This window comes from Dendrobates tinctorius, unplaced genomic scaffold (genome assembly GCF_039654945.1).
Source record: "Dendrobates tinctorius isolate UK_male_01 unplaced genomic scaffold, ASM3965494v1 ptg000233l, whole genome shotgun sequence".
In the NCBI taxonomy this organism is placed as follows: Eukaryota; Metazoa; Chordata; class Amphibia; order Anura; family Dendrobatidae; genus Dendrobates; species Dendrobates tinctorius.
Window position 1 is genome coordinate 6,180,254 of NW_027361900.1, and position 19,545 is coordinate 6,199,798.

Below are 19,545 nucleotides of genomic sequence, written 5' to 3' on the forward strand. Positions count from 1 at the left end.
GGTGGAATTCCTCTCACCTCACGTTGCAAGACTGAGACATCACAGGCGACACAATATGATATAGAAACCAGGCTGCGGAAATAGTAGATATTAGTTGATGTAGCGGTAGTTGTAGTTTAGGAATTTTTAGTTAGTTCTTATTGTTGCATGATATGACAAGGTTTGTGAAATTGGATTGATGTACATGTAGGGAAATACATAAACGGTTATCCTTTACATATGCTTGGAAGGAAAAGTACACATTACCTTGTTTATCTATAAGAGTGTGCAATCTCTTTGTATTATGTTTTACTATGGATGGAGATATGTGTGCTTTGTATAATGCCTGTTATCATATGCCATTGTGTATGTTGTACATTCTTTGTACCCTGATATTTAATAAATGAATTTAAAAAAAAAAAATTTTTGGCAAGTCCCAAAAATTTATAAAATCCTCAAATTTATTTCACATATTTTAAAAGCTCATACAGGTTGGGGATACATCTCAACGCGTTTCTGGCAAAAGCCCTTATTCACTGAGATACAGATTCCTTATGATACATGATCTAAAAACAAATGGTAACCAACCGCTGATCAATGAACACACATGTTAGCAATCAATCACATTTTGAGAATAATTTGCATAATCATCAAGCTAGATCCCAAGAAAAAAAACAAAAACCTCCATAATCAAACCACCGGAATTTAATATAGATAGTGTCATTTCTATCATTCTTACCATTGGGGCATTTTGTGTCACGTTTGATGATCCAAAATCGTTCCCTTCGGAGGAGTTTTTCTTCCACTCACCGCCTCTGATAGGATTCTCCACTCTTTCTATCCCATAGAGTGAAACATTGGTTGTTCCCCCTTATGTCCCTCTGCACAGTGTTTCCTGCTCCTGAGTAGGAGGCCTTCTTATTTCTGATGTTAGTAACATGTTCTGTGTCCTTTTCTGTAATTTACGCATTGTGCGGCCCATGGATTTCATTTTACGTTCTTTGCAGAATATACAATACACGGCATGGTTTGTGCTACAATTGATGAATCTTCTGATCTCATTGGCGGCATCAATCTTTGGCGTTTGTAGGGTATACTGACACACGGCACATTTGGGACATGCACATTTAATAAACCTCTGCAGCTTAGCCAAGGTTCTTTATCACTTTTGGAGGCCTGTATAGACTTGGGGAAAGAGCAGCACCTACTGATCGCCCTTTTCCCGGCACACATACTAATCCATTTTTCAGGATTTTATATAAGTCCTGACCTTGGAATAATATAGGGACATATCTATGTACAATGTTATTATTTCCTGAAATTGGCCACTATATGGAGAACTAAAAATGGTTTTATTTTTCATTTTGTTATTACTTTGTTATTACTATTTGTACCGTCATCTCGAGTGTTTCTTTTTTATTGCTGTATCAGTTTGTTTCTTCCTGTGTCCCCATCAGTCTCGATGTCGCTGTCTCTGCTTGCTCATGGCATAGTGTGATGTCGGAGCGGTTTCTATAGATTCTATTTAGTCCCCATAAGGGATGAATTCGCAGTGTGTGCAGGGTGGCAGCTGTCCGCTCTAAGGGTGGTGTTCCCACTGATTTTCTATAGTGCCGATATCTGACTTTTTGTTGTTTTACATCTCCCATAAGAAACAAATCCAAGAGACTGATTTTACCCTGTGGTTCGGTATATGTAAATTTTACATTTACATCATTGGCATGGATATAGGATACAAAATGTGGGATTTTCTCCACTTGCCCGACCCATATTAATAGAACATCATCCAGATATCTCACAAATAGTTCAAGGTCAATTTTGAATGGATTTTTGTCTGTAAAAATAATGTTTTCTTCCCACCACGATACAAAAAGTACCGCTAAAGATGGAGAGAAGCACGAGCCCATTGGGCAACCTCTGATTTGGAAGTAATATTCCTCATTGAACATAAAGTTATGCTCTAACAGATATTCAGTGCTGCGGAGAATAACTTCCTTTGTTTCATCCGTGTATCCGCTGTGTTTTTGTAGGTTATGGAACACAGCAGTGCTAAATTCTGTGGAATAGATGAGAACAGGTTCACCACATCACACGGCGGGCATTTAGACTTTTCAGACCATTTTACATCTTTCATATAATCGATTACTGATGACGGATCTTTTATAACCTGGGCTTCTGGGAATGAATGGCTGTAGATAGAAATCTACCCATCGGCTTAAATTCTCATTCAAGGAAGAAATGCTCGATATAATGGGACGCAGGGTGTAGGAAATCTAATTTATGGAAGCCCATGGAATATTGGTGTTATCGGATTATCAGGTATAATACTGCAACTTATTTGGTTAGAGAACACCCCCATTTTCTCTCCATCTTCAACCAGTTTACCCAGGGTTTTTCTGCACGATTCTGTAGGGTCAAATTGAATCCAGGAAATCATAAACCCATTTTCCATAATGCTTCTTATCCATAAGGACAATGCAGCCGGCTTTATGGGATTTCTTAATCACCAGGTCTTCTCTTTGGGATAAGCTGGTGATTGCTTTTTTCTTTTTTTACCCAAAAGATTCCAAGGTAGAATGTATTTCAACTTTTCAGTCTTTAATTGAAAGAGATTTGATAGAACTTTCTCAAAAAAATAAACAGAATGTATCACTCAAAAGAAATAATCTAACCATAGAGGAAAAACACCAATATTTCATGGGCTTCCAAAAACCCATAAATTAGAATTTCCTACACCTCTGCGTCCCATTATATCGAGCATGTCTTCCTTGAATGAGAATTTAAGCCGATGGGTAGATTTTTATCTACAGCCATTCATTCCCAGAAGCCCAGGTTATAAAAGATCCATCATCAGTAATAGATTATATGAAAGATGTAAAATGGTCTGAAAAGTCTAAATTCACTCTAGCTATAATAATACCTATATAATGACTTTTCCCTGTGTGGGATTTTTGATAAAAAGGTTGACAACTAGTTGGACAACCCCTTCTCATTCCTCATGTTTGGTCCTGTTACAATAAAAACACTTACACAAACCTCCCATGCTGGCTCCGTTTCAGTGGTGTTGGCACTTGCGTTCTTGGCTCTTTTGAGGTTTTTACGTCATGTGAGCCCTGTGCCCAATCAGCGCTGACGTCACTGTCCCCACCTTCGGACAAATCAAGCATCATGAGGCCGTCAGAGAGCAGCCGCAGCCCTGGCTTCATGTTGATGTTCAATATGTCCGAAGGAAGGAACAGTGAAGCTGCCGCTGATTGGGTGCAGGGCTCGTGTGATGTGAGAACCTCACATAAGCCCCGGGACAGTGAGTCTCAACACTGCTGAAGTGGAGCCGGCACGCCAGCGGAGTATGAGTGTTTTTATTTTAAAGAGGCCAAACATGAGGAATGAGTTCACTGAGAAAAAAAAGATATTTATATACCGTATTTTTTGGACTATAAGACACATCTAGGTTTTAGAGCAGGAAATTAGAAAAACAAATTAAAGCAAAAAATGTGGTCAATTCTGTACTTAATATCCCCTATCCTGGTATATATGGTCCCTTCGCCCCCATCCGATACACAACCCCCCCTCATCACTATCCTGGTATGCAGGGCCCCCATCTCATCCTGGTATGCAGGGCCCCCATCTTGTCCTGGTATGCAGGGCCTCGACCCCCATCCTGGTATGCAGGGCCCCCATCTTATCCTGGTATGCAGGGCCTCCACCCCCATCCTGGTATGCATGGCACCATCAGAAAACATTAAAAAAAATTACACTTACCTACCCGGCGCTCCCTCACAGCGTCCTGCTCCAGTGTCAGCAACTGCTTTATGCTTGTAAGCAGCACATGGCAGGGACGTCATACGCTGCTCACAAGCAGAGCACAGCTGCCGGAGTACTCGCCGGGACTGTTCATCGGAGATCGCAGTGAGTATTCATTGCTCTTCAGTAGCACGCAGAGTCAGCCACCGGCCTCCTGCTGCTGCCGGCGGTCATGTGTGCCGCTACTTATGAGAAATGAATATTCATTGGATTCATTCATCAGGAGATTATTTAATATTAAACTATATCCAAGAGAGACAAGACGAAGAAAATCCTAAAATCATGTATCATGTTATCCGAAGCAGTCAGAAAACTAGCCACATATTGGCAGACCCCAGACCTCAAACTATATACTTTGTAAGTTTATAAGCCACTCCAGTGTCAGGAATAGATAGTATGTGAAAATACCGTATATACCGCTCAGGGAACACTTACCTTTCAGAGATAATTTCCATATTCATTCTAAATAATGGCACAGATCTCCCAGACATTATGATTGCACATATCCCTAGTCTTTATAACGATATTGCACTCATTCCCTGACAGACCGCAGCATGGCCATTAGTTAGAAGCTGCTAATGATCTTTGGAGCAGGTAAGTTTTCCCTGAGTGGTACATATTGGGCCGTCTGAAAACTGGGTTTAGTCTAGGACAATTTGTCTGCAATACTAATTAACAGCAGTTACATTACCAAACTAGGGCAGTCCCTATAGGAGAAAAACACAAGAATTATACTGTATTATCACATACTATCTATTCCTGACACTGGAGGGGCTTATAAACTTACACAGTATATAGTTTGAGGTCTGGGATCTGCCAATATGGGGCTAGTTTTCTGACTGTTTCAGATAACCTGATACATGATTTTAGTTTTTTGTCTAGTCTCACTTGAATATAGGTCAATATTAAATAGTCTCCTGATGAGTCGCCTTTGGTGAAGACGATGAAACCCATAGAAATGAGAGGCTTGGAGAGTGAGTGTGTATACGTCACCTCACCCTATATACTGAACTGTGGGGTACATGTTTTTTCTATTAGTCACCTATTAACTAATCTTCAGGGGGCGAATTATGGGTATAGTTTTACATTTGGAATTAATAAAGTTTAGTTTTATCCTTTTGTCAGCAAACATGAGGAATGACAAGAGACAACCCATTTAAGAAGATTCAACATTATGAACATAAAAAAGGCTTCTCCCCTATGTGACGTCTCTGATGTTTATTAACAGTTGATTTCCAAATAAAATATTTCCTACATTAAGAAAATGAAAAAGGCTTCTCCTCTGTGTGACTGCTCTGATGTCTTACAAGAAGCACTTTCTGGTTAAAACATTTCCCACATTCTGAACATGAATACGGTTTCTCCCCTGTGTGAGTTCTATGGTGAGTAACAAGATGACATTTCTGGTTAAAAGTTTTCCCACATTCTGAACATAAAAAAGGTTTCTCTCCTGTGTGAGTTCTTTGGTGATTAACCAATTGTGATTTCCAGTTAAAACATTTCCCACATTCTGAACAGGAAAAATACTTCTCCCCTGTGTGAGTTCTCAGGTGATTAACCAATTGTGATTTCCGGTTAAAACATTTCTCACATTCTGAACAGGAAAAAGGCTTATCTCCTGTGTGGAGTCTCTGGTGCTTAACACAATCTGATTTATTATTAAAACAGTTCCAGCATTCTGAACAGGAAAAAGGCTTCTCACCTGTGTGAGTTCTCTGGTGAGTAATAAGATGCTCTTTCTTCTTAAAACATTTCCCACATTCTGAACAGGAAAAAGGCTTCTCCCCCGTGTGAGTTCTATGGTGATTAAACAAATCTGATTTCCGGTTAAAACATTTTCCACATTCTGAACAGGAAAAAGGCTTCTCCCCTGTGTGAATGCTCTGATGTCTAACAAGAATTGCTTTCCGGCTAAAACATTTCCCACATTCTGAACAGGAAAAAGGCTTCTCCCCTGTGTGAGTTCTATAGTGAGTAACAAAATGTGATTTCTCATTAAAACATTTCCCACATTCAGAACATGAAAAAGGCTTCTCTCCTATATGGATTCTCTGGTGCTTAACACATTCTGATTTACTGTTAAAACATTTCCCACATTCTGAACAGTAAAAAGGCTTCTCCCCTGTGTGAATTCTCTGGTGAGTAACAAAAAGAGATTTCTTGTTAAAACATTTCCCACATTCTAAACATGAAAATGACTTCTTTGCTTTAGGAGCAGTTTGTTTTTTAATGCCTCTTTTGTGACTTTGATTTCCCTTAGTAGTCAGTAATGAATCAGAAGATGGGACCTGTTTCATAGGACCAGATGACAGATCTTTGCTGTGAATGGATGATGATATATCTGGAGTAACAGCAATCACTTCAGTTGTATCTTGTAGGATCTCAAGATTATCAGATTTAAAAATTGAAGATGTCAGCTGTCCCTCTGATCTCCTGTTATAGTCATCTGCTAAGATAAAAAAAAACAATTTTTTTAATAAAATATCTTTGAGTTTTATATTTTTGAACATTTCTACTTAAACTGTCCATAAAAATGGCAAGCTATGTAAAAAACTTTAATTATTTACAAAGACAATGACAGTTCACAGTCTAATAGAAAACCTTGTTGGATGAGCCAGTAGTGTGCAGTGTTCAACTGTTTGTTCATTCTGCCTCCCAAATATCGAATAAAAAGAAACCAATCAATGTTATGTAGGCGAAAATAATACCCATTCTCATCTCACATAAAACAAGTCCCCACTCAGGTCCATCATCTGTCAATGGAAAAACAGATAAAGCAGGTTGCAGTTAATGCTATAGTTAGGGTTAGTGTTGGGGCTAAAGTAAGGGTTACTGTTAGGCTAAAGTTAGGGTTTATTCTAAAGTTAGGGGTAGGGTAAAGAATTAGGCTTTTCTCAATTGTCTCCCAAATAATTTGGTCACATCAGTCATGTCAGAGTTTTCTATTTCCAGAAAAAAAAAATAAAAACAAATAAAATGGCCCGTCAGTACTATAGTGCAGAGGAGGCTTATGCACTTTTTATGTTCTGACAGCTAAGAAAGTGCAGTGTCAGATGGCGATGTGGATTTCGAGGGCTTTAGTACCAGCGACAGTGATAGCTCAGAAATGAGCAGTGATTCTGGTCCATCCTCACACACAAGGACCAGTACAACAAGAAGGACAAATAGCGCTTCTGGAGAAATGTCTCCAACTCAGGGAACAATGCCCAGTACTAGCGCTGTCCCTAGTGCTCGTGAATTGGCGCACACCAATGTCCAAGGGGCTTTGCCTCTTGATGTAGCATTTCCCAGATGGGAGGCTTTGGATTCGGCTACTCCATTCATCCCTAACTTTAAAGCCATTCCTGGTATAAATGTGGAGGTGGAACATTTTGGAACAATTATTTTTTTAATTTGTTTCTGACAGATAGCTTGCTAGAGCATATTGTCCTACAAATTTATATGCGTCCCAATTCATCAGCCAGAATCCACGATCCTATTATGCTAGGTCAAATTTATGGAACCAACTAATGTCTTAGAAATTAAAACATTTTAAGGACTTACATTCGCCATGGGGCTTGTTAAAAAAATGAGCATTCGGTCATTCGCAAGATGACTTCACCACATTCAAACAGGCAACACTCGATTTCAAATCTGCCCTCACCTCTGCTAAACAGGCCTACTTCACAACCCTCGTATCTTCCCTATCTTACAACCCAAAACAGTTATTCAAAACTTTTAACTCCGCCCACCACTGTCCCCTCCAACCTCCCTCATCTCTGCTGAGGACTTTGCCACACACTTCAAAAACAAGATTGACCAAACAAGGCAAGTATTCATCACTCAACCACCACAACCCCTTTGTATACCAGACCAATGCCCAAACCCCATAACCTCACTCTCCAACATCACTGAAGGGGAACTTAATCACCTCTTCTCCAAATCGCACATCACAACCTGTGCACTTGACCCCATCCCATCCCACCTCCTCCCCAACCTCATCACCACACTTATCCCATCCCTAACCCACCTCTTCAACCTATCACTAACGTCCGGTACCTTCCCTTCTGCTTTCAAGCATGCCACAATCACGCCTATCCTTAAAAAGCCAACCCTCGACCCAACCGCTATGTCCAGCTATCGCCCAATATCGTTGCTCCCATTCGCTTCCAAACTCCTGGAACAGCATGTCCACGCTGAACTTTCCTCCCACCTCTCATCTAACTTGCTCTTTGACAATCTGCAATCTGGTTTCTGCCCCCATCACTCCACTGAGACAGCCCTGACCAAAATTACTAACGACCTACTTACAGCCAAATCAAATGGACAATACTCTATACTCCTGATTCTAGACCTGTCCACTGCATTTGACACAGTTGACCACTGCCTCCTACTACAGATCCTCTCCTCCTTCGGCATCAAAGGCCTTGCCCTATCCTGGATCTCCTCATACCTTTCCAACCGCACATTCAGCGTCTCCCACTCCCACACCACCTCCTCATCCCACCCTCTCTCTGTTGGAGTCCCCCAAGGCTCTGTTTTAGGACCCCTACTCTTCTCAATCTATACACTTGGTCTGGGGCAACTCATAAAGTCCCACGGATTCCACTACCACCTTTATGCTGATGACACTCAGATCTACCTCTCTTGCCCAGACGTCACCTCTCTGCTGTCCAGAATCCCAGAGTGTCTATCAGCCATATCCTCCTTCTTCTCCTCTCGCTTCCTCAAACTCAATGTAGACAAATCTGAACTCATCATCTTTCCTCCATCTCACAGATCTTCTTTACCCGACCTAGCTATAACAATTAATGACATCACACTTTCCCCAGTACCAGAAGTCCGCTGCCTTGGAGTAACCTTTGACTCTGCCCTGTCCTTCAAACCGCACATCCAAGCTCTTTCTACCTCCTGTCGCCTCCAGCTAAAAAATATCTCCAGAATCCGTCCTTTCCTCAACCCTCAATCTACTAAAATGCTTGTGCATGCCCTCATCATCTCCCGCCTCGACTCCTGCAACATCCTTTTCTGTGGTCTCCCTGCTAACACCCTCGCACCTCTCCAGTCCATCCTTAACTCTGCAGCCCGACTAATTCATCTCTCTCCTCGCTACTCCTCCGCTTCTCCCCTCTGCAAATCTCTTCACTGGCTCCCATTCCCTCTGCGTATCCAGTTCAAAATACTAATTCTGACCTACAAGGCCATCTATAACCTGTCTCCTCCATATGTCTCTGAACTAATCTCCCGATACCTTCCCTCACGTAATCTCCGGTCCTCCCAAGACCTCCTTCTCTCCTCCACACTTATTCGCTCCTCACCCAACTGCCTCCAAGACTTCTCCCAAATAGCCCCTATTCTCTGGAATTCTTCACCCCCAACAAGTCCGACTATCAACCACATTTGGATCCTTCAGACGGAACCTGAAAACCCACCTCTTCAAGAAAGCCTACAGCCTGCAATGACCCCGCTACCTCCTTCTCTCTCACCACTACCGGTGATATCACCTCAACCAACACCGGAACTGCTGCAACCCGCGAACCTACTGTCTCCTTCCCCACAATCCTGTAGCATGTAAGCCCGAAAGGGCAGGGTCCTCTCTCCACTCTGTATCAGTCTGTCATTGTTAGTTTGTTTACTGTAAGTGATATCTGTAATTTGTATGTAACTCCTTCTCATGTACAGCACCATGGAATCAATGGTGCTATATAAATAAATAATAATAATAATAATAATAGCTGTGGTGTCAGTATGCTCACTGCACCACGAGAAAAATTCATTCAGGGAAGTATTTGGTAAAATGCAGTCACTTTTGGGGGCTTATGCTGTTCTGGCACCTCAGGGGCTCTGACAATGTGACATGTCACCCACAAACATTTCCAGCAAAATCTGCTCTCCAATACGGCGCTCTTTCTCTTCGGAGCTCTGCCATGTGTCCAAACAGTGGTTTACCCCCACAAATGCGGTGTCAGCACACTCACGACAAATTGCACTACAACTTTGGGGTCCAATTTCTCCTGTTACCCTTTGAAAAAAAATGGAGGGCGAAAAGATCATTTTTTGTTGAAAAAATATGATTTATTTATTTTCATGGCTCTAGGTAATTAACTTCTACGAAGCACTTGGGGGTTCAAAGTGCCCACCACACATTTCCTTGGGGGGTATAGTTTTCGAAATGGGGTCCCTTGTTGGGGGTTGTCACTGTTTAGGCACATCAGGGGCTCTTGAAACGCGACATGGCAACCACTAATTATTCCAGCATATTTTACATTCAAAAAGTCAAATGGCGCTCCTTCCCTTCTAAGCCCTGCCGTGCACCCAAACAGTAGATTTCCCCCATATATGGTATCGGCACGCTCATCAGAAATTGCAAAACAAAATGTATAGTCCATTTTCTCCTGTTACCCTGGCGAAAGTAACAAAAAAAATTAGGTGTAAAGGAAAATTTTTGTTATTTGAAAAGTAAATGTTTACTTTTCCTTCCACATTCCATTCATTCCTGTGAAGCACCTGAAGGGTTAATAAACTTATTGAATGTGGTTTTGAGCACCTTGAGGGGTGCAGTTTTTAGAATGGTGTCACGTTTGTGTATTTTCTGTCATATTGACCCCCAACCTCACTTCAAATGTGAGGTGGTCCCTAAAAAATGGTTTTGTAAATTTTGTTGTAAAAATGAGAAATCGCTGGTCAACTTTTAACCCTTATAACTTCCTAACAAAAAAATTTGATATATTTGATATAGAGGCTACTGCGCAGGCGCCGCCATCGCCGGTGACATTTTACTGGATGTAATTTTTTTCTAAGCCTCACAATAGCCACAATATTATAGGCATTATCACCAATAATATCAATGCTATTATATGCATTATGTAATAATGGGGGCAGGTCAGTGAGGGGTCAGCGACCTGTCATAAGCCAATACAGATGAAAATGTAATCATAGCACCACATAAAGCCCCGCCCACAGCCCCACCCACAGCCCCACCCCAGAGCACGAGAATTTCATTAACTGAAAACTACAAATACAGATTACACAACAGTAAACCAGAGTTGCCCTCATTTATGGTGGACCATTGGAGCTACTATGGATCCTGAGCAGAAGATTAGAGAAAATAATATTGCTCCCCATTTCAGGAGAGATTGTGCAGTAATCTGAATTTCTTAGGATCAAAAACAATGTAATTGTAAGTTCTATAGAAAAGGGCTTTCACTGCCCAAAGTCATTTGAACAGTTTTGGGTGGAGGAGAATGTTGTGGTCTAGAGGCAAAATGGTGATCATGGTAATACGGCCGGACTACACCACCGACAAAGCAGCCACAGCCGGTGACTGAGAGGAATCTGTGACTTCTCTGCATTCAGTGGTCACTACTCACCTGGGTAGTCATATGTGGGAATCTCCTCTTTACACCACTCATCACACCTCACATATGTCTCTGTAGTATTAATATGGGTCAGATCTTCACTCTGAAACAAATATTGTAAAAGTCACCGACAGATGGAGAAGTCCCATCTATGATCAGCTCTAATCCTACCATCTCCACCGTTCTCATTACACAAGTATAAAACATATAATACTGGTGGATAAAACAAGACTGAGCACAAGACCTTCACAGCCGTCTACACATCATAGGGGAGATCTCCTGACACCTTCTCTCCATCTACCTGATGATCCTGAGGAGCACTGGGATCTTCTTGGTTACAGTCCTGTGGAAGAAGAGGACGGGGACATCTCTCTGGTGTTGTCCTCTTACTGGATAGATCTGGAGGAAACACATACAGGGACTGAATTCATTCTCTACATACAGATAATTATAGGCCGTGTGCATTTAGTCTTGTCTATTACCTGGTGATGTGAGGGGCTGGGGAACCTCCATTATGACGTTCTTGTACAGATCTCTGTGTCCTTCTAAATACTCCCACTCCTCCATGGAGAAATAGACAGCGACATCCTGACACCTTATAGGAACCTGACACATACAATGATACCGTCATCCCCCCGATCCCTTCATAGTGTTACTGTATAATGTCCCAGCATTCCCAGCAGTGTCACCTCTCCAGTCAGCAGCTCAATCATCTTGTAGATGAGTTCTAGGATCTTCTGGTCATTGATGTCCTCATGGATCAGGGGGTGAGGTGGAGGCCCCGTGATTGGTCTCAGGGGTCTTCCCCATCCCTCAGACACAGGGTCCTGACAGCGATCACTAGAGGTCTTCTTCACCACTGTGTAATCCTGGTTATGGAGAGACACATTAATAAATCTCACTACAGACATTTCCAGAGTCCTCACCTCTCCAGTTCTGTCCATCTGTTATTCCCATAGATAAGAATGATGTAATGTGACGTCATCAGAATCTCTCACCTCTCCAGTGAGACGGAAGAGGATCTCTAGGGTGAGGTGTAACATCCTCTCCGCCATTTTGTCTCTGTCCATATCCATCCTTGATGGGTAAATCAGGAAAATTCTCTTCTATAGAAGATCTTCACTGAGAGGATCCGATACTGTAGAGACCTGAATGAGAAGAAGATGATCCGATGTAACATCATAAGAATCCGGTGTAATAATACAATTACTGGAGATAATAAGGGAAACATATGAGGAGATTTATTATCTTACAGGGTTTAGTTTTCTTCCCTGACATCTACTAATAAAACCTATATATTTAGGCCACAGACAACAAGCAGTTTCCTCCTCGGAGTCGGCAGCTGAACACGTTCCTCATAGACTCATCTTCCATAACGCTAATTCTCGTCTCATTACCGACACTGGAATCGGCATCAGCAATACTGCAGGAGACATTCATTACACGCGACATGAGAAATAACTCCTTCATGATGAGGACGACATCTTCATCTTCTACTGCGGCTCTAGAGACAGATGTGGCCAGAGTCGGTCACTGCCTCCATCCCCACCGGCCGTCTATATGAAGGTTTCCCGTCTTCCCCGCACTGGAATCTTCTCTCCCGTTAGATCTCAGCTCTGAGTCACACACAGAAGTTTGAGGCTTTTAGAAAAGATTTTTAGTTTTCACAAACACAACGGACAGAAATGATCTGACCCCAAAGTCTCCATGTACAGTGATTTATGGGGATTATTTCTGGCCTTAGACTTTCCTATATTACAAGATGGATGTGAAGACTTTTCTGCCCAATGATGATATAACTATTCTAGGAGTGACGCCTTTATAACCAGATAATAGTATGTTTGCAGCTTGCAGAGCACAGCGGCTCCTTCTTCAGGCAGCTGCAACAATCCAGTCTCTCAGCACTGACAGCTTCTATGGCTGCTCTGGGAAGAAAAACTATTTTTTTGTGGTAAAATGTAATTATTTTGGTATAAAATTCTGGGAGACAGATGAGTAATTGAGAGGTGGCGGGTGTAACATGGCGCCTCTTATTGGGGGCTCTGATAATGTGACATGGCCCCTAACACCATAAGAGCAGACTCTGCCCTGTCAGACGGCGCTCCTTCCCTCCTGAGCAGTGTCCGGCCCCTTATGGGGTATCGGTGCTCAGGGGAAATTGTGGAACAAGTGGTTTCGGTTTTCTCCTCTTCTCCCGTGTGATAATTACAGACTTGGGGACGGAGCGACATTTTAGTGGGAACATTTCATTCCTCCGCTCAATGTTACACAATTCTGTGACCCCCTGAGGGTTAATAATCCTCCCTGCCCCCTAGATGAGCCCCCCAGAGGTGGAGGGGGTAACATGGGGCCACTTGTGGGGTCTCTGCTGTTCTGGTGTCAGCGCTCTTCACACGTCACACGGCGTCCGCCGTCTATCCCCCCACAATGGCGCCCCTTCCCTCCCGAGCCTGTGTGGTACCGGCACTCAGGACACACGGCGCACTGTGCGGCCTCAGCGCTCCTGTCACCTGTAGGACAATGATACATTGGGGGAAAGTCACATTTCTGTGAGGAAAACAGTAAAATTGTCATTTCTTCCTTCCACATTGCTGAAATTCCCGTCACACTGTCCGAATTCAGAGATTGTCCTGTCAGAAAGGAGAAGACAGGGAGCGAAAGGGTTAATAGGACTCACAGGAGGAACCGACCCAGAAAGCAGAAGGTCCAGGAGGGTCCGCCACATATATGACTGCTCTGTGCACACAGGACCTGTGATGAGGTCACAGGAGGGGAGGAGTCAGGGGTCACATGATCAGGGGCCTCAGTGTGTGCAGGACTCTGCTGTGCTGGTTGTCATGGTGCTGGATGAGGGGAAGTTTATGTGTGGGGTCAGGAGGGGTTTACAGGGTGGATGTAGCAGAGCCGTGTGTGTACAAGGTGTACGGAGCGGAGCCGTGTGTGTACGAGGTGTACGGAGCGGAGCCGTGTGTGTACGAGGTGTACGGAGCGGAGCCGCGTGTGTACGAGGTGTACGGAGCGGAGCCGCGTGTGTACGAGGTGTACGGAGCGGAGCCGTGTGTGTACAAGGTGTACGGAGCGGAGCCGTGTGTGTACGAGGTGTACGGAGCAGAGCCGCGTGTGTACGAGGTGTACGGAGCGGAGCCGTGTGTGTACGAGGTGTACGGAGCGGAGCCGTGTGTGTACGAGGTGTATGGAGCGGAGCCGTGTGTGTACGAGGTGTACGGAGCGGAGCCGTGTGTGTACGAGGTGTAAGGAGCGGAGCCGTGTGTGTACGAGGTGTACGGAGCGGAGCCGTGTGTGTACGAGGTGTACGGAGCGGAGCCATGTGTGTACGAGGTGTACGGAGCAGAGTCGCGTGTGTACGAGGTGTACGGAGCAGAGCCGTGTGTGTACGAGGTGTACGGAGCGGAGCCCTGTGTGTACGAGGTGTAGGAGCGGAGATGTGTGTATGAGGTGTACGGAGCGGAGCCATGTGTGTACGAGGTGTACGGAGCGGAGCGCGTGTGTACGAGGTGTACGGAGTGGAGCCATGTGTGTACGAGGTGTACGAAGTGGAGCCATGTGTGTACGAGGTGTACGGAGCGGAGCCGTGTGTGTACGAGGTGTACGGAGCGCAGCCGTGTGTGTACGAGGTGTACGGAGCGCAGCTGTGTGTGTACGAGGTGTACGGAGCGGAGCCGCATGTGTACGAGGTTTACGGAGTGGAGCCATGTGTGTATGAGGTGTATGGAGCGGAGCCGTGTGTGTACGAGGTGTACGGAGCGCAGCCGTGTGTGTACGAGGTGTACAGAGCAGACCCGTGTGTGTACGAGGTGTACTGAGCGGAGCCGCATGTGTACGCGTGTACGGAGCCAAGCCATGTGTGTATGAGGTGTACGGAGCGGAGCCGTGTGTGTACGAGGTGTATGGAGCGCAGCTGTGTGTGTACAAGGTGTACGGAGCGGAGCCATGTGTGTACGAGGTGTACAGAGCAGAGCCGTGTGTGTACGAGGTGTACTGAGCGGAGCCGCATGTGTACGAGGTGTACGGAGCCGAGCCGTGTGTGTATGAGGTGTACGGAGCGGAGCCGTGTGTGTACGAGGTGTACGGAGCGCAGCTGTGTGTGTACGAGGTGTACGGAGCGGAGCCGTGTGTACGAGGTGTGCGGAGCGGAGCCGCATGTGTACGAGGTGTACGGAGCGGAGCCATGTGTGTACGAGGTGTACGGAGCGGAGCTGTGTGTGTACGAGGTGTACGGAGCGGAGCTGTGTGTGTACGAGGTGTACAGAGCAGAGCCATGGGTGTACGACGTGTACGGAGCGGAGCCATGTGTGTACGAGGTGTACGGAGCGAAGCCGCATGTGTACGAGGTGTACGGAGCGGAGCCATAGGTGTACGAGGTGTACGGAGCAGAGCCGTGTGTGTACGAGGTGTACGGAGCGGAGCCGCATGTGTACGAGGTGTACGGAGCGGAGCCATGTGTGTACGAGGTGTATGGAGCGGAGCCGTGTGTGTACGAGGTGTACGGAGCGCAGCCGTGTGTGTACGAGGTGTACACGGCAGAGCCGTGTGTGTACGAGGTGTACTGAGCGGAGCCGCATGTGTACGCGTGTACGGAGCCGAGCCATGTGTGTATGAGGTGTACAGAGCGGAGCCGTGTGTGTACAAGGTGTACGGAGCACAGCTGTGTGTGTACGAGGTGTACGGAGCGGAGCTGTGTGTCTACGAGGTGTACGGAGCGGCGCCGTGTGTGAACGAGGTGTACGTAGCGCAGCCATGTGTGTGTACGAGGTGGACGTAGCAGAGCCGTGTGTGTACGAGGTGTACGGAGTGGAGCCCTGTGTGTACGAGGTGTACTAAGTGGAGCCGTATGTGTACGAGGTGTATGGAGCGGAGCCGTGTGTGTGCGAGGTGAACGGAGCGCAGCCGTGTGTGTACGAGGTGAACGGAATGGAGCCGTGTGTGTAAGGAGCAGAGCCGAGTGTGTACGAGGTGTGCAGAACAGAGTCGTGTGTCTACGAGGTGTACAGAGCGGAGCCGTGTTTATGAACTGTACAGAGCAGAGCCGTAGGTGTACGGAGCGGAGCCATGTGTGTACGAGATGTACGGAGCAGATCCACGTGCGTCCAAGGTTACAGAGCGTAGCCATGTGTACAGAGTGTATGGAGCAGAACCGAATTTGTGCGAACCCATCTGTGTACTCTGTATACCTCATCTTCAATTACAGACCCCTCTGTGTATGCTGTATATGGGCCGCCCTCCCAGGGCTGTGGGGTACTCGGTACCGGGCCGGTGTCAGCGGGATATGTCACAGCAGCGGTGACCCGGTCCGTGGCCCTGGGTGCCCAAGTAATGGGGGAGATTGAATGGTGGAATGTAGTTGTTTAAATGAATAGTTCGTGATGCCACCTGTGGTGTTCGGCAAGTGAGATGTTAAGCTGACGCTGCATGCAGATCCACTGGGACTGATGGTATGGTGCAGCAAAGATGTAAAAGCTCCCCACAGGTGAAGCTGTAGTCCCAGGGCAGTGTAGATATCGTTGGCACGGGGATGTAGCAGTGCCGGAAGGGTAGGAAGCAGACAAAGACACAGCAGGGTGCAATTTCTGTACCTTTACTTGATAAATGCAGTCCAGGGTCCTGATTACAGATGGTGCAGGAGCAGGCTAGCCTGGAAGCAAATCAGGGATTCTCTCTCAGCAGATGGGCTGTGCAGTCTCCTTCCTAGCGCTTATTTGAGTGAAGTACTCCTAGTACTGAGTTACACTGAAGTTCCTCCTAATTCTCTTCTGCTAGTACTCCTCATATGGCAGACAGCTGTAGCCGCTATTCCTCTCTTGGCTCACTCCGTGCTGTTGTGCCTCCGAGTCTTAGATGGGGGTAGGGCATTTACAGCCTCCTACTCCTCTGGTGTCTGTTGCAGGACCATTAGTATCCGTACAACCCTGGAGACCTGGCTCCAGTTCATGCGCTCTCACTGGAGATGAGCCTTTCCTCTCTGCTTGATATTCACCCTCCTCACACTAACTGACCACTCCTTCCTCTTGGCCCTCAGAGAGCAATCCTCCCTTCAATTCCAGTTCAGAGTCCCCCCTGCTGGCCTGGAGTGGAACTGTGTTGCATGTATAGGTTAACTGTGAGAGAGACCCTTCACTGCTTCCAAGCCTGGCATTACCCTCCCTGGAGGAAGGCAAAGCCACTGTGGCGGCCATACTCTTGGGGGCGCCACATTTACACCCGTATACCCACAGCTTCAGTCAGAGACCCCCCTTTGTGTATGCTGTATACACCCGCATACCCCCAGCTTCAGAAACCAGACCCCTCTCTGTAAACTGTACACACCCATATACCCCCAGCTTCGGTCGCAGACCCCTCAGTGTATGCTGTATACACCCATATATATACCCCCAGCTTCAGTCGCAGACCCCTGTGTACACTGTATACACCCAAATACCCCCAGCTTCAGTCACAGACCCCTCTGTGTGCACTATCCAGATCAGTAATTAGATTAAAAAAATTTTTATTCCTTTATTCCAAAATTTAAAAAAATCATAAGATTCTCCATCATGATAAGAGACGCATCAGGACTAGAGTTGAGCGATACCGTCCGATACTTCAAAGTATCGGATCGGAATGGATCGGCCGATCTTAAAAAAAAGTATCGGTATCGCCGATTCCGATACCGGAAGTCCCATTCAAGTCTATGGGACTTCCGGTATCGGAATAAGAAAAACCCTGTTTTTGCCTTGTACAGCCTCTCTGGGGTCTGTACGGGCCTTTCGGGGGGCTGTGCCGGCCTGCCAGGGGGTCTGTGCAGGCTCCGGTGGTCTGTGCCGGCCTGCCGGTGGTCTGTGCAGGCTCCGGTGGGCTGTGCCGGCCTGCCGGGGGGCTGTGCCGGCCTGCCGGTGGTCTGTGCAGGCTTCGGGGGTCTGTGCAGGCATCGTCCGATGGGACTACAAGTCCCATCGGGCGATGCCTGCTACCATGACAGTGATTGACACATTAGCCAATGATGGGACAGTAGTAGTCCCATCATCCGGCTAATGTGTTGAATGTAAAAAAAAAAAATTACATGCTACATACATGCTACATTCATACTACATACTACATACATGCTACATTCATACTACATATATACTACATGCAACATACATACTACATATATACTACATGCATGCAACATGCATACTACATATATACTACATGCAACATACATACTACATATATACTACATGCATGCAACATACATACTACATATATACTACATGCTACATACATACTACATATATGCTACATATATACTACATGCATGCTACATACATACTGCATGCTACATACATACTACATGCTACATACATACTACATATATGCTACATACATACTACATATATACTACATGCATGCTACATACATACTGCATGCTACATACATACTACATGCTACATACATACCACATATATACTACATACATACTACATGCATGCTACATGCTACATACATACCACATACATACATACTACATACATACTACATGCATGCTACATACATACTACATGCTACATACATACTACATATATACTACATGCATGCTACATACATACTACATGCTACATACATACTACATATATACTACATGCATGCTACATACATACTACATACATACTACATGCATGCTACATACATACTACATGCTATATACATACCACATATATACTACATACATACTACATGCATGCTACATGCTACATACATACCACATACATACTACATACATACTACATACATACTACATGCATGCTACATGCTACATACATACTACATATATACTACATGCATGCTACATACATACTACATGCTACATACATACTACATATATACTACATGCATGCTACATACATACTACATACATACTACATGCATGCTACATACATACTACATGCTACATACATACCACATACATACTACATATATACTACATGCATGCTACATACATACTGCATGCTACATGCATGCTACATGCATACTACATACATTCTACATACTACATACATACTACATACATACTACATGCTACATACATACCACATATATACTACATACATACTACATACAATACATTCATACAATACATACATAGACATACAGTACATATAACATAGAGTAACATACTTACCAATACTTGTCACATTGTTCCCCGAAGCCATTGTCTTTTACGGAATAAATATTAACATAACAAACCACAAAAATACTCACCCACGATCCGAAGCAGTCCACGAGTGTGTCCCACGACGATCTTGGGTAGAGAACGGCAGCATCAGCTGATGCTGCCGTTCTCTACGGGCTGCAGGAATCCAATGACGGAAGGTAGGTATCCTTCCGCACTGTATTCCTCCGCCACTTAAAAAAAAAAAAGTCCCTAGTCTCACTTTATGCCATTGCTGTG

General features: G+C 45.0%; 1 protein-coding gene across 1 annotated transcript; it reads right to left on the bottom strand.

The window, feature by feature from the left end:
• Positions 1-4,986: 4,986 nt before the first annotated feature.
• On the bottom strand, positions 4,987-12,031 carry LOC141060295 (uncharacterized). Its single transcript, XM_073556510.1, has 5 exons — positions 11,810-12,031; positions 11,603-11,726; positions 11,422-11,519; positions 11,133-11,223; positions 4,987-6,229 (listed from the first exon to the last, which is right to left on the bottom strand). The coding sequence occupies exons 1-5, from the start codon at positions 12,029-12,031 to the stop codon at positions 5,040-5,042; spliced, it is 1,725 nt and encodes a 574-aa protein (XP_073412611.1). The 3' UTR covers positions 4,987-5,039.
• Positions 12,032-19,545: the final 7,514 nt, after the last annotated feature.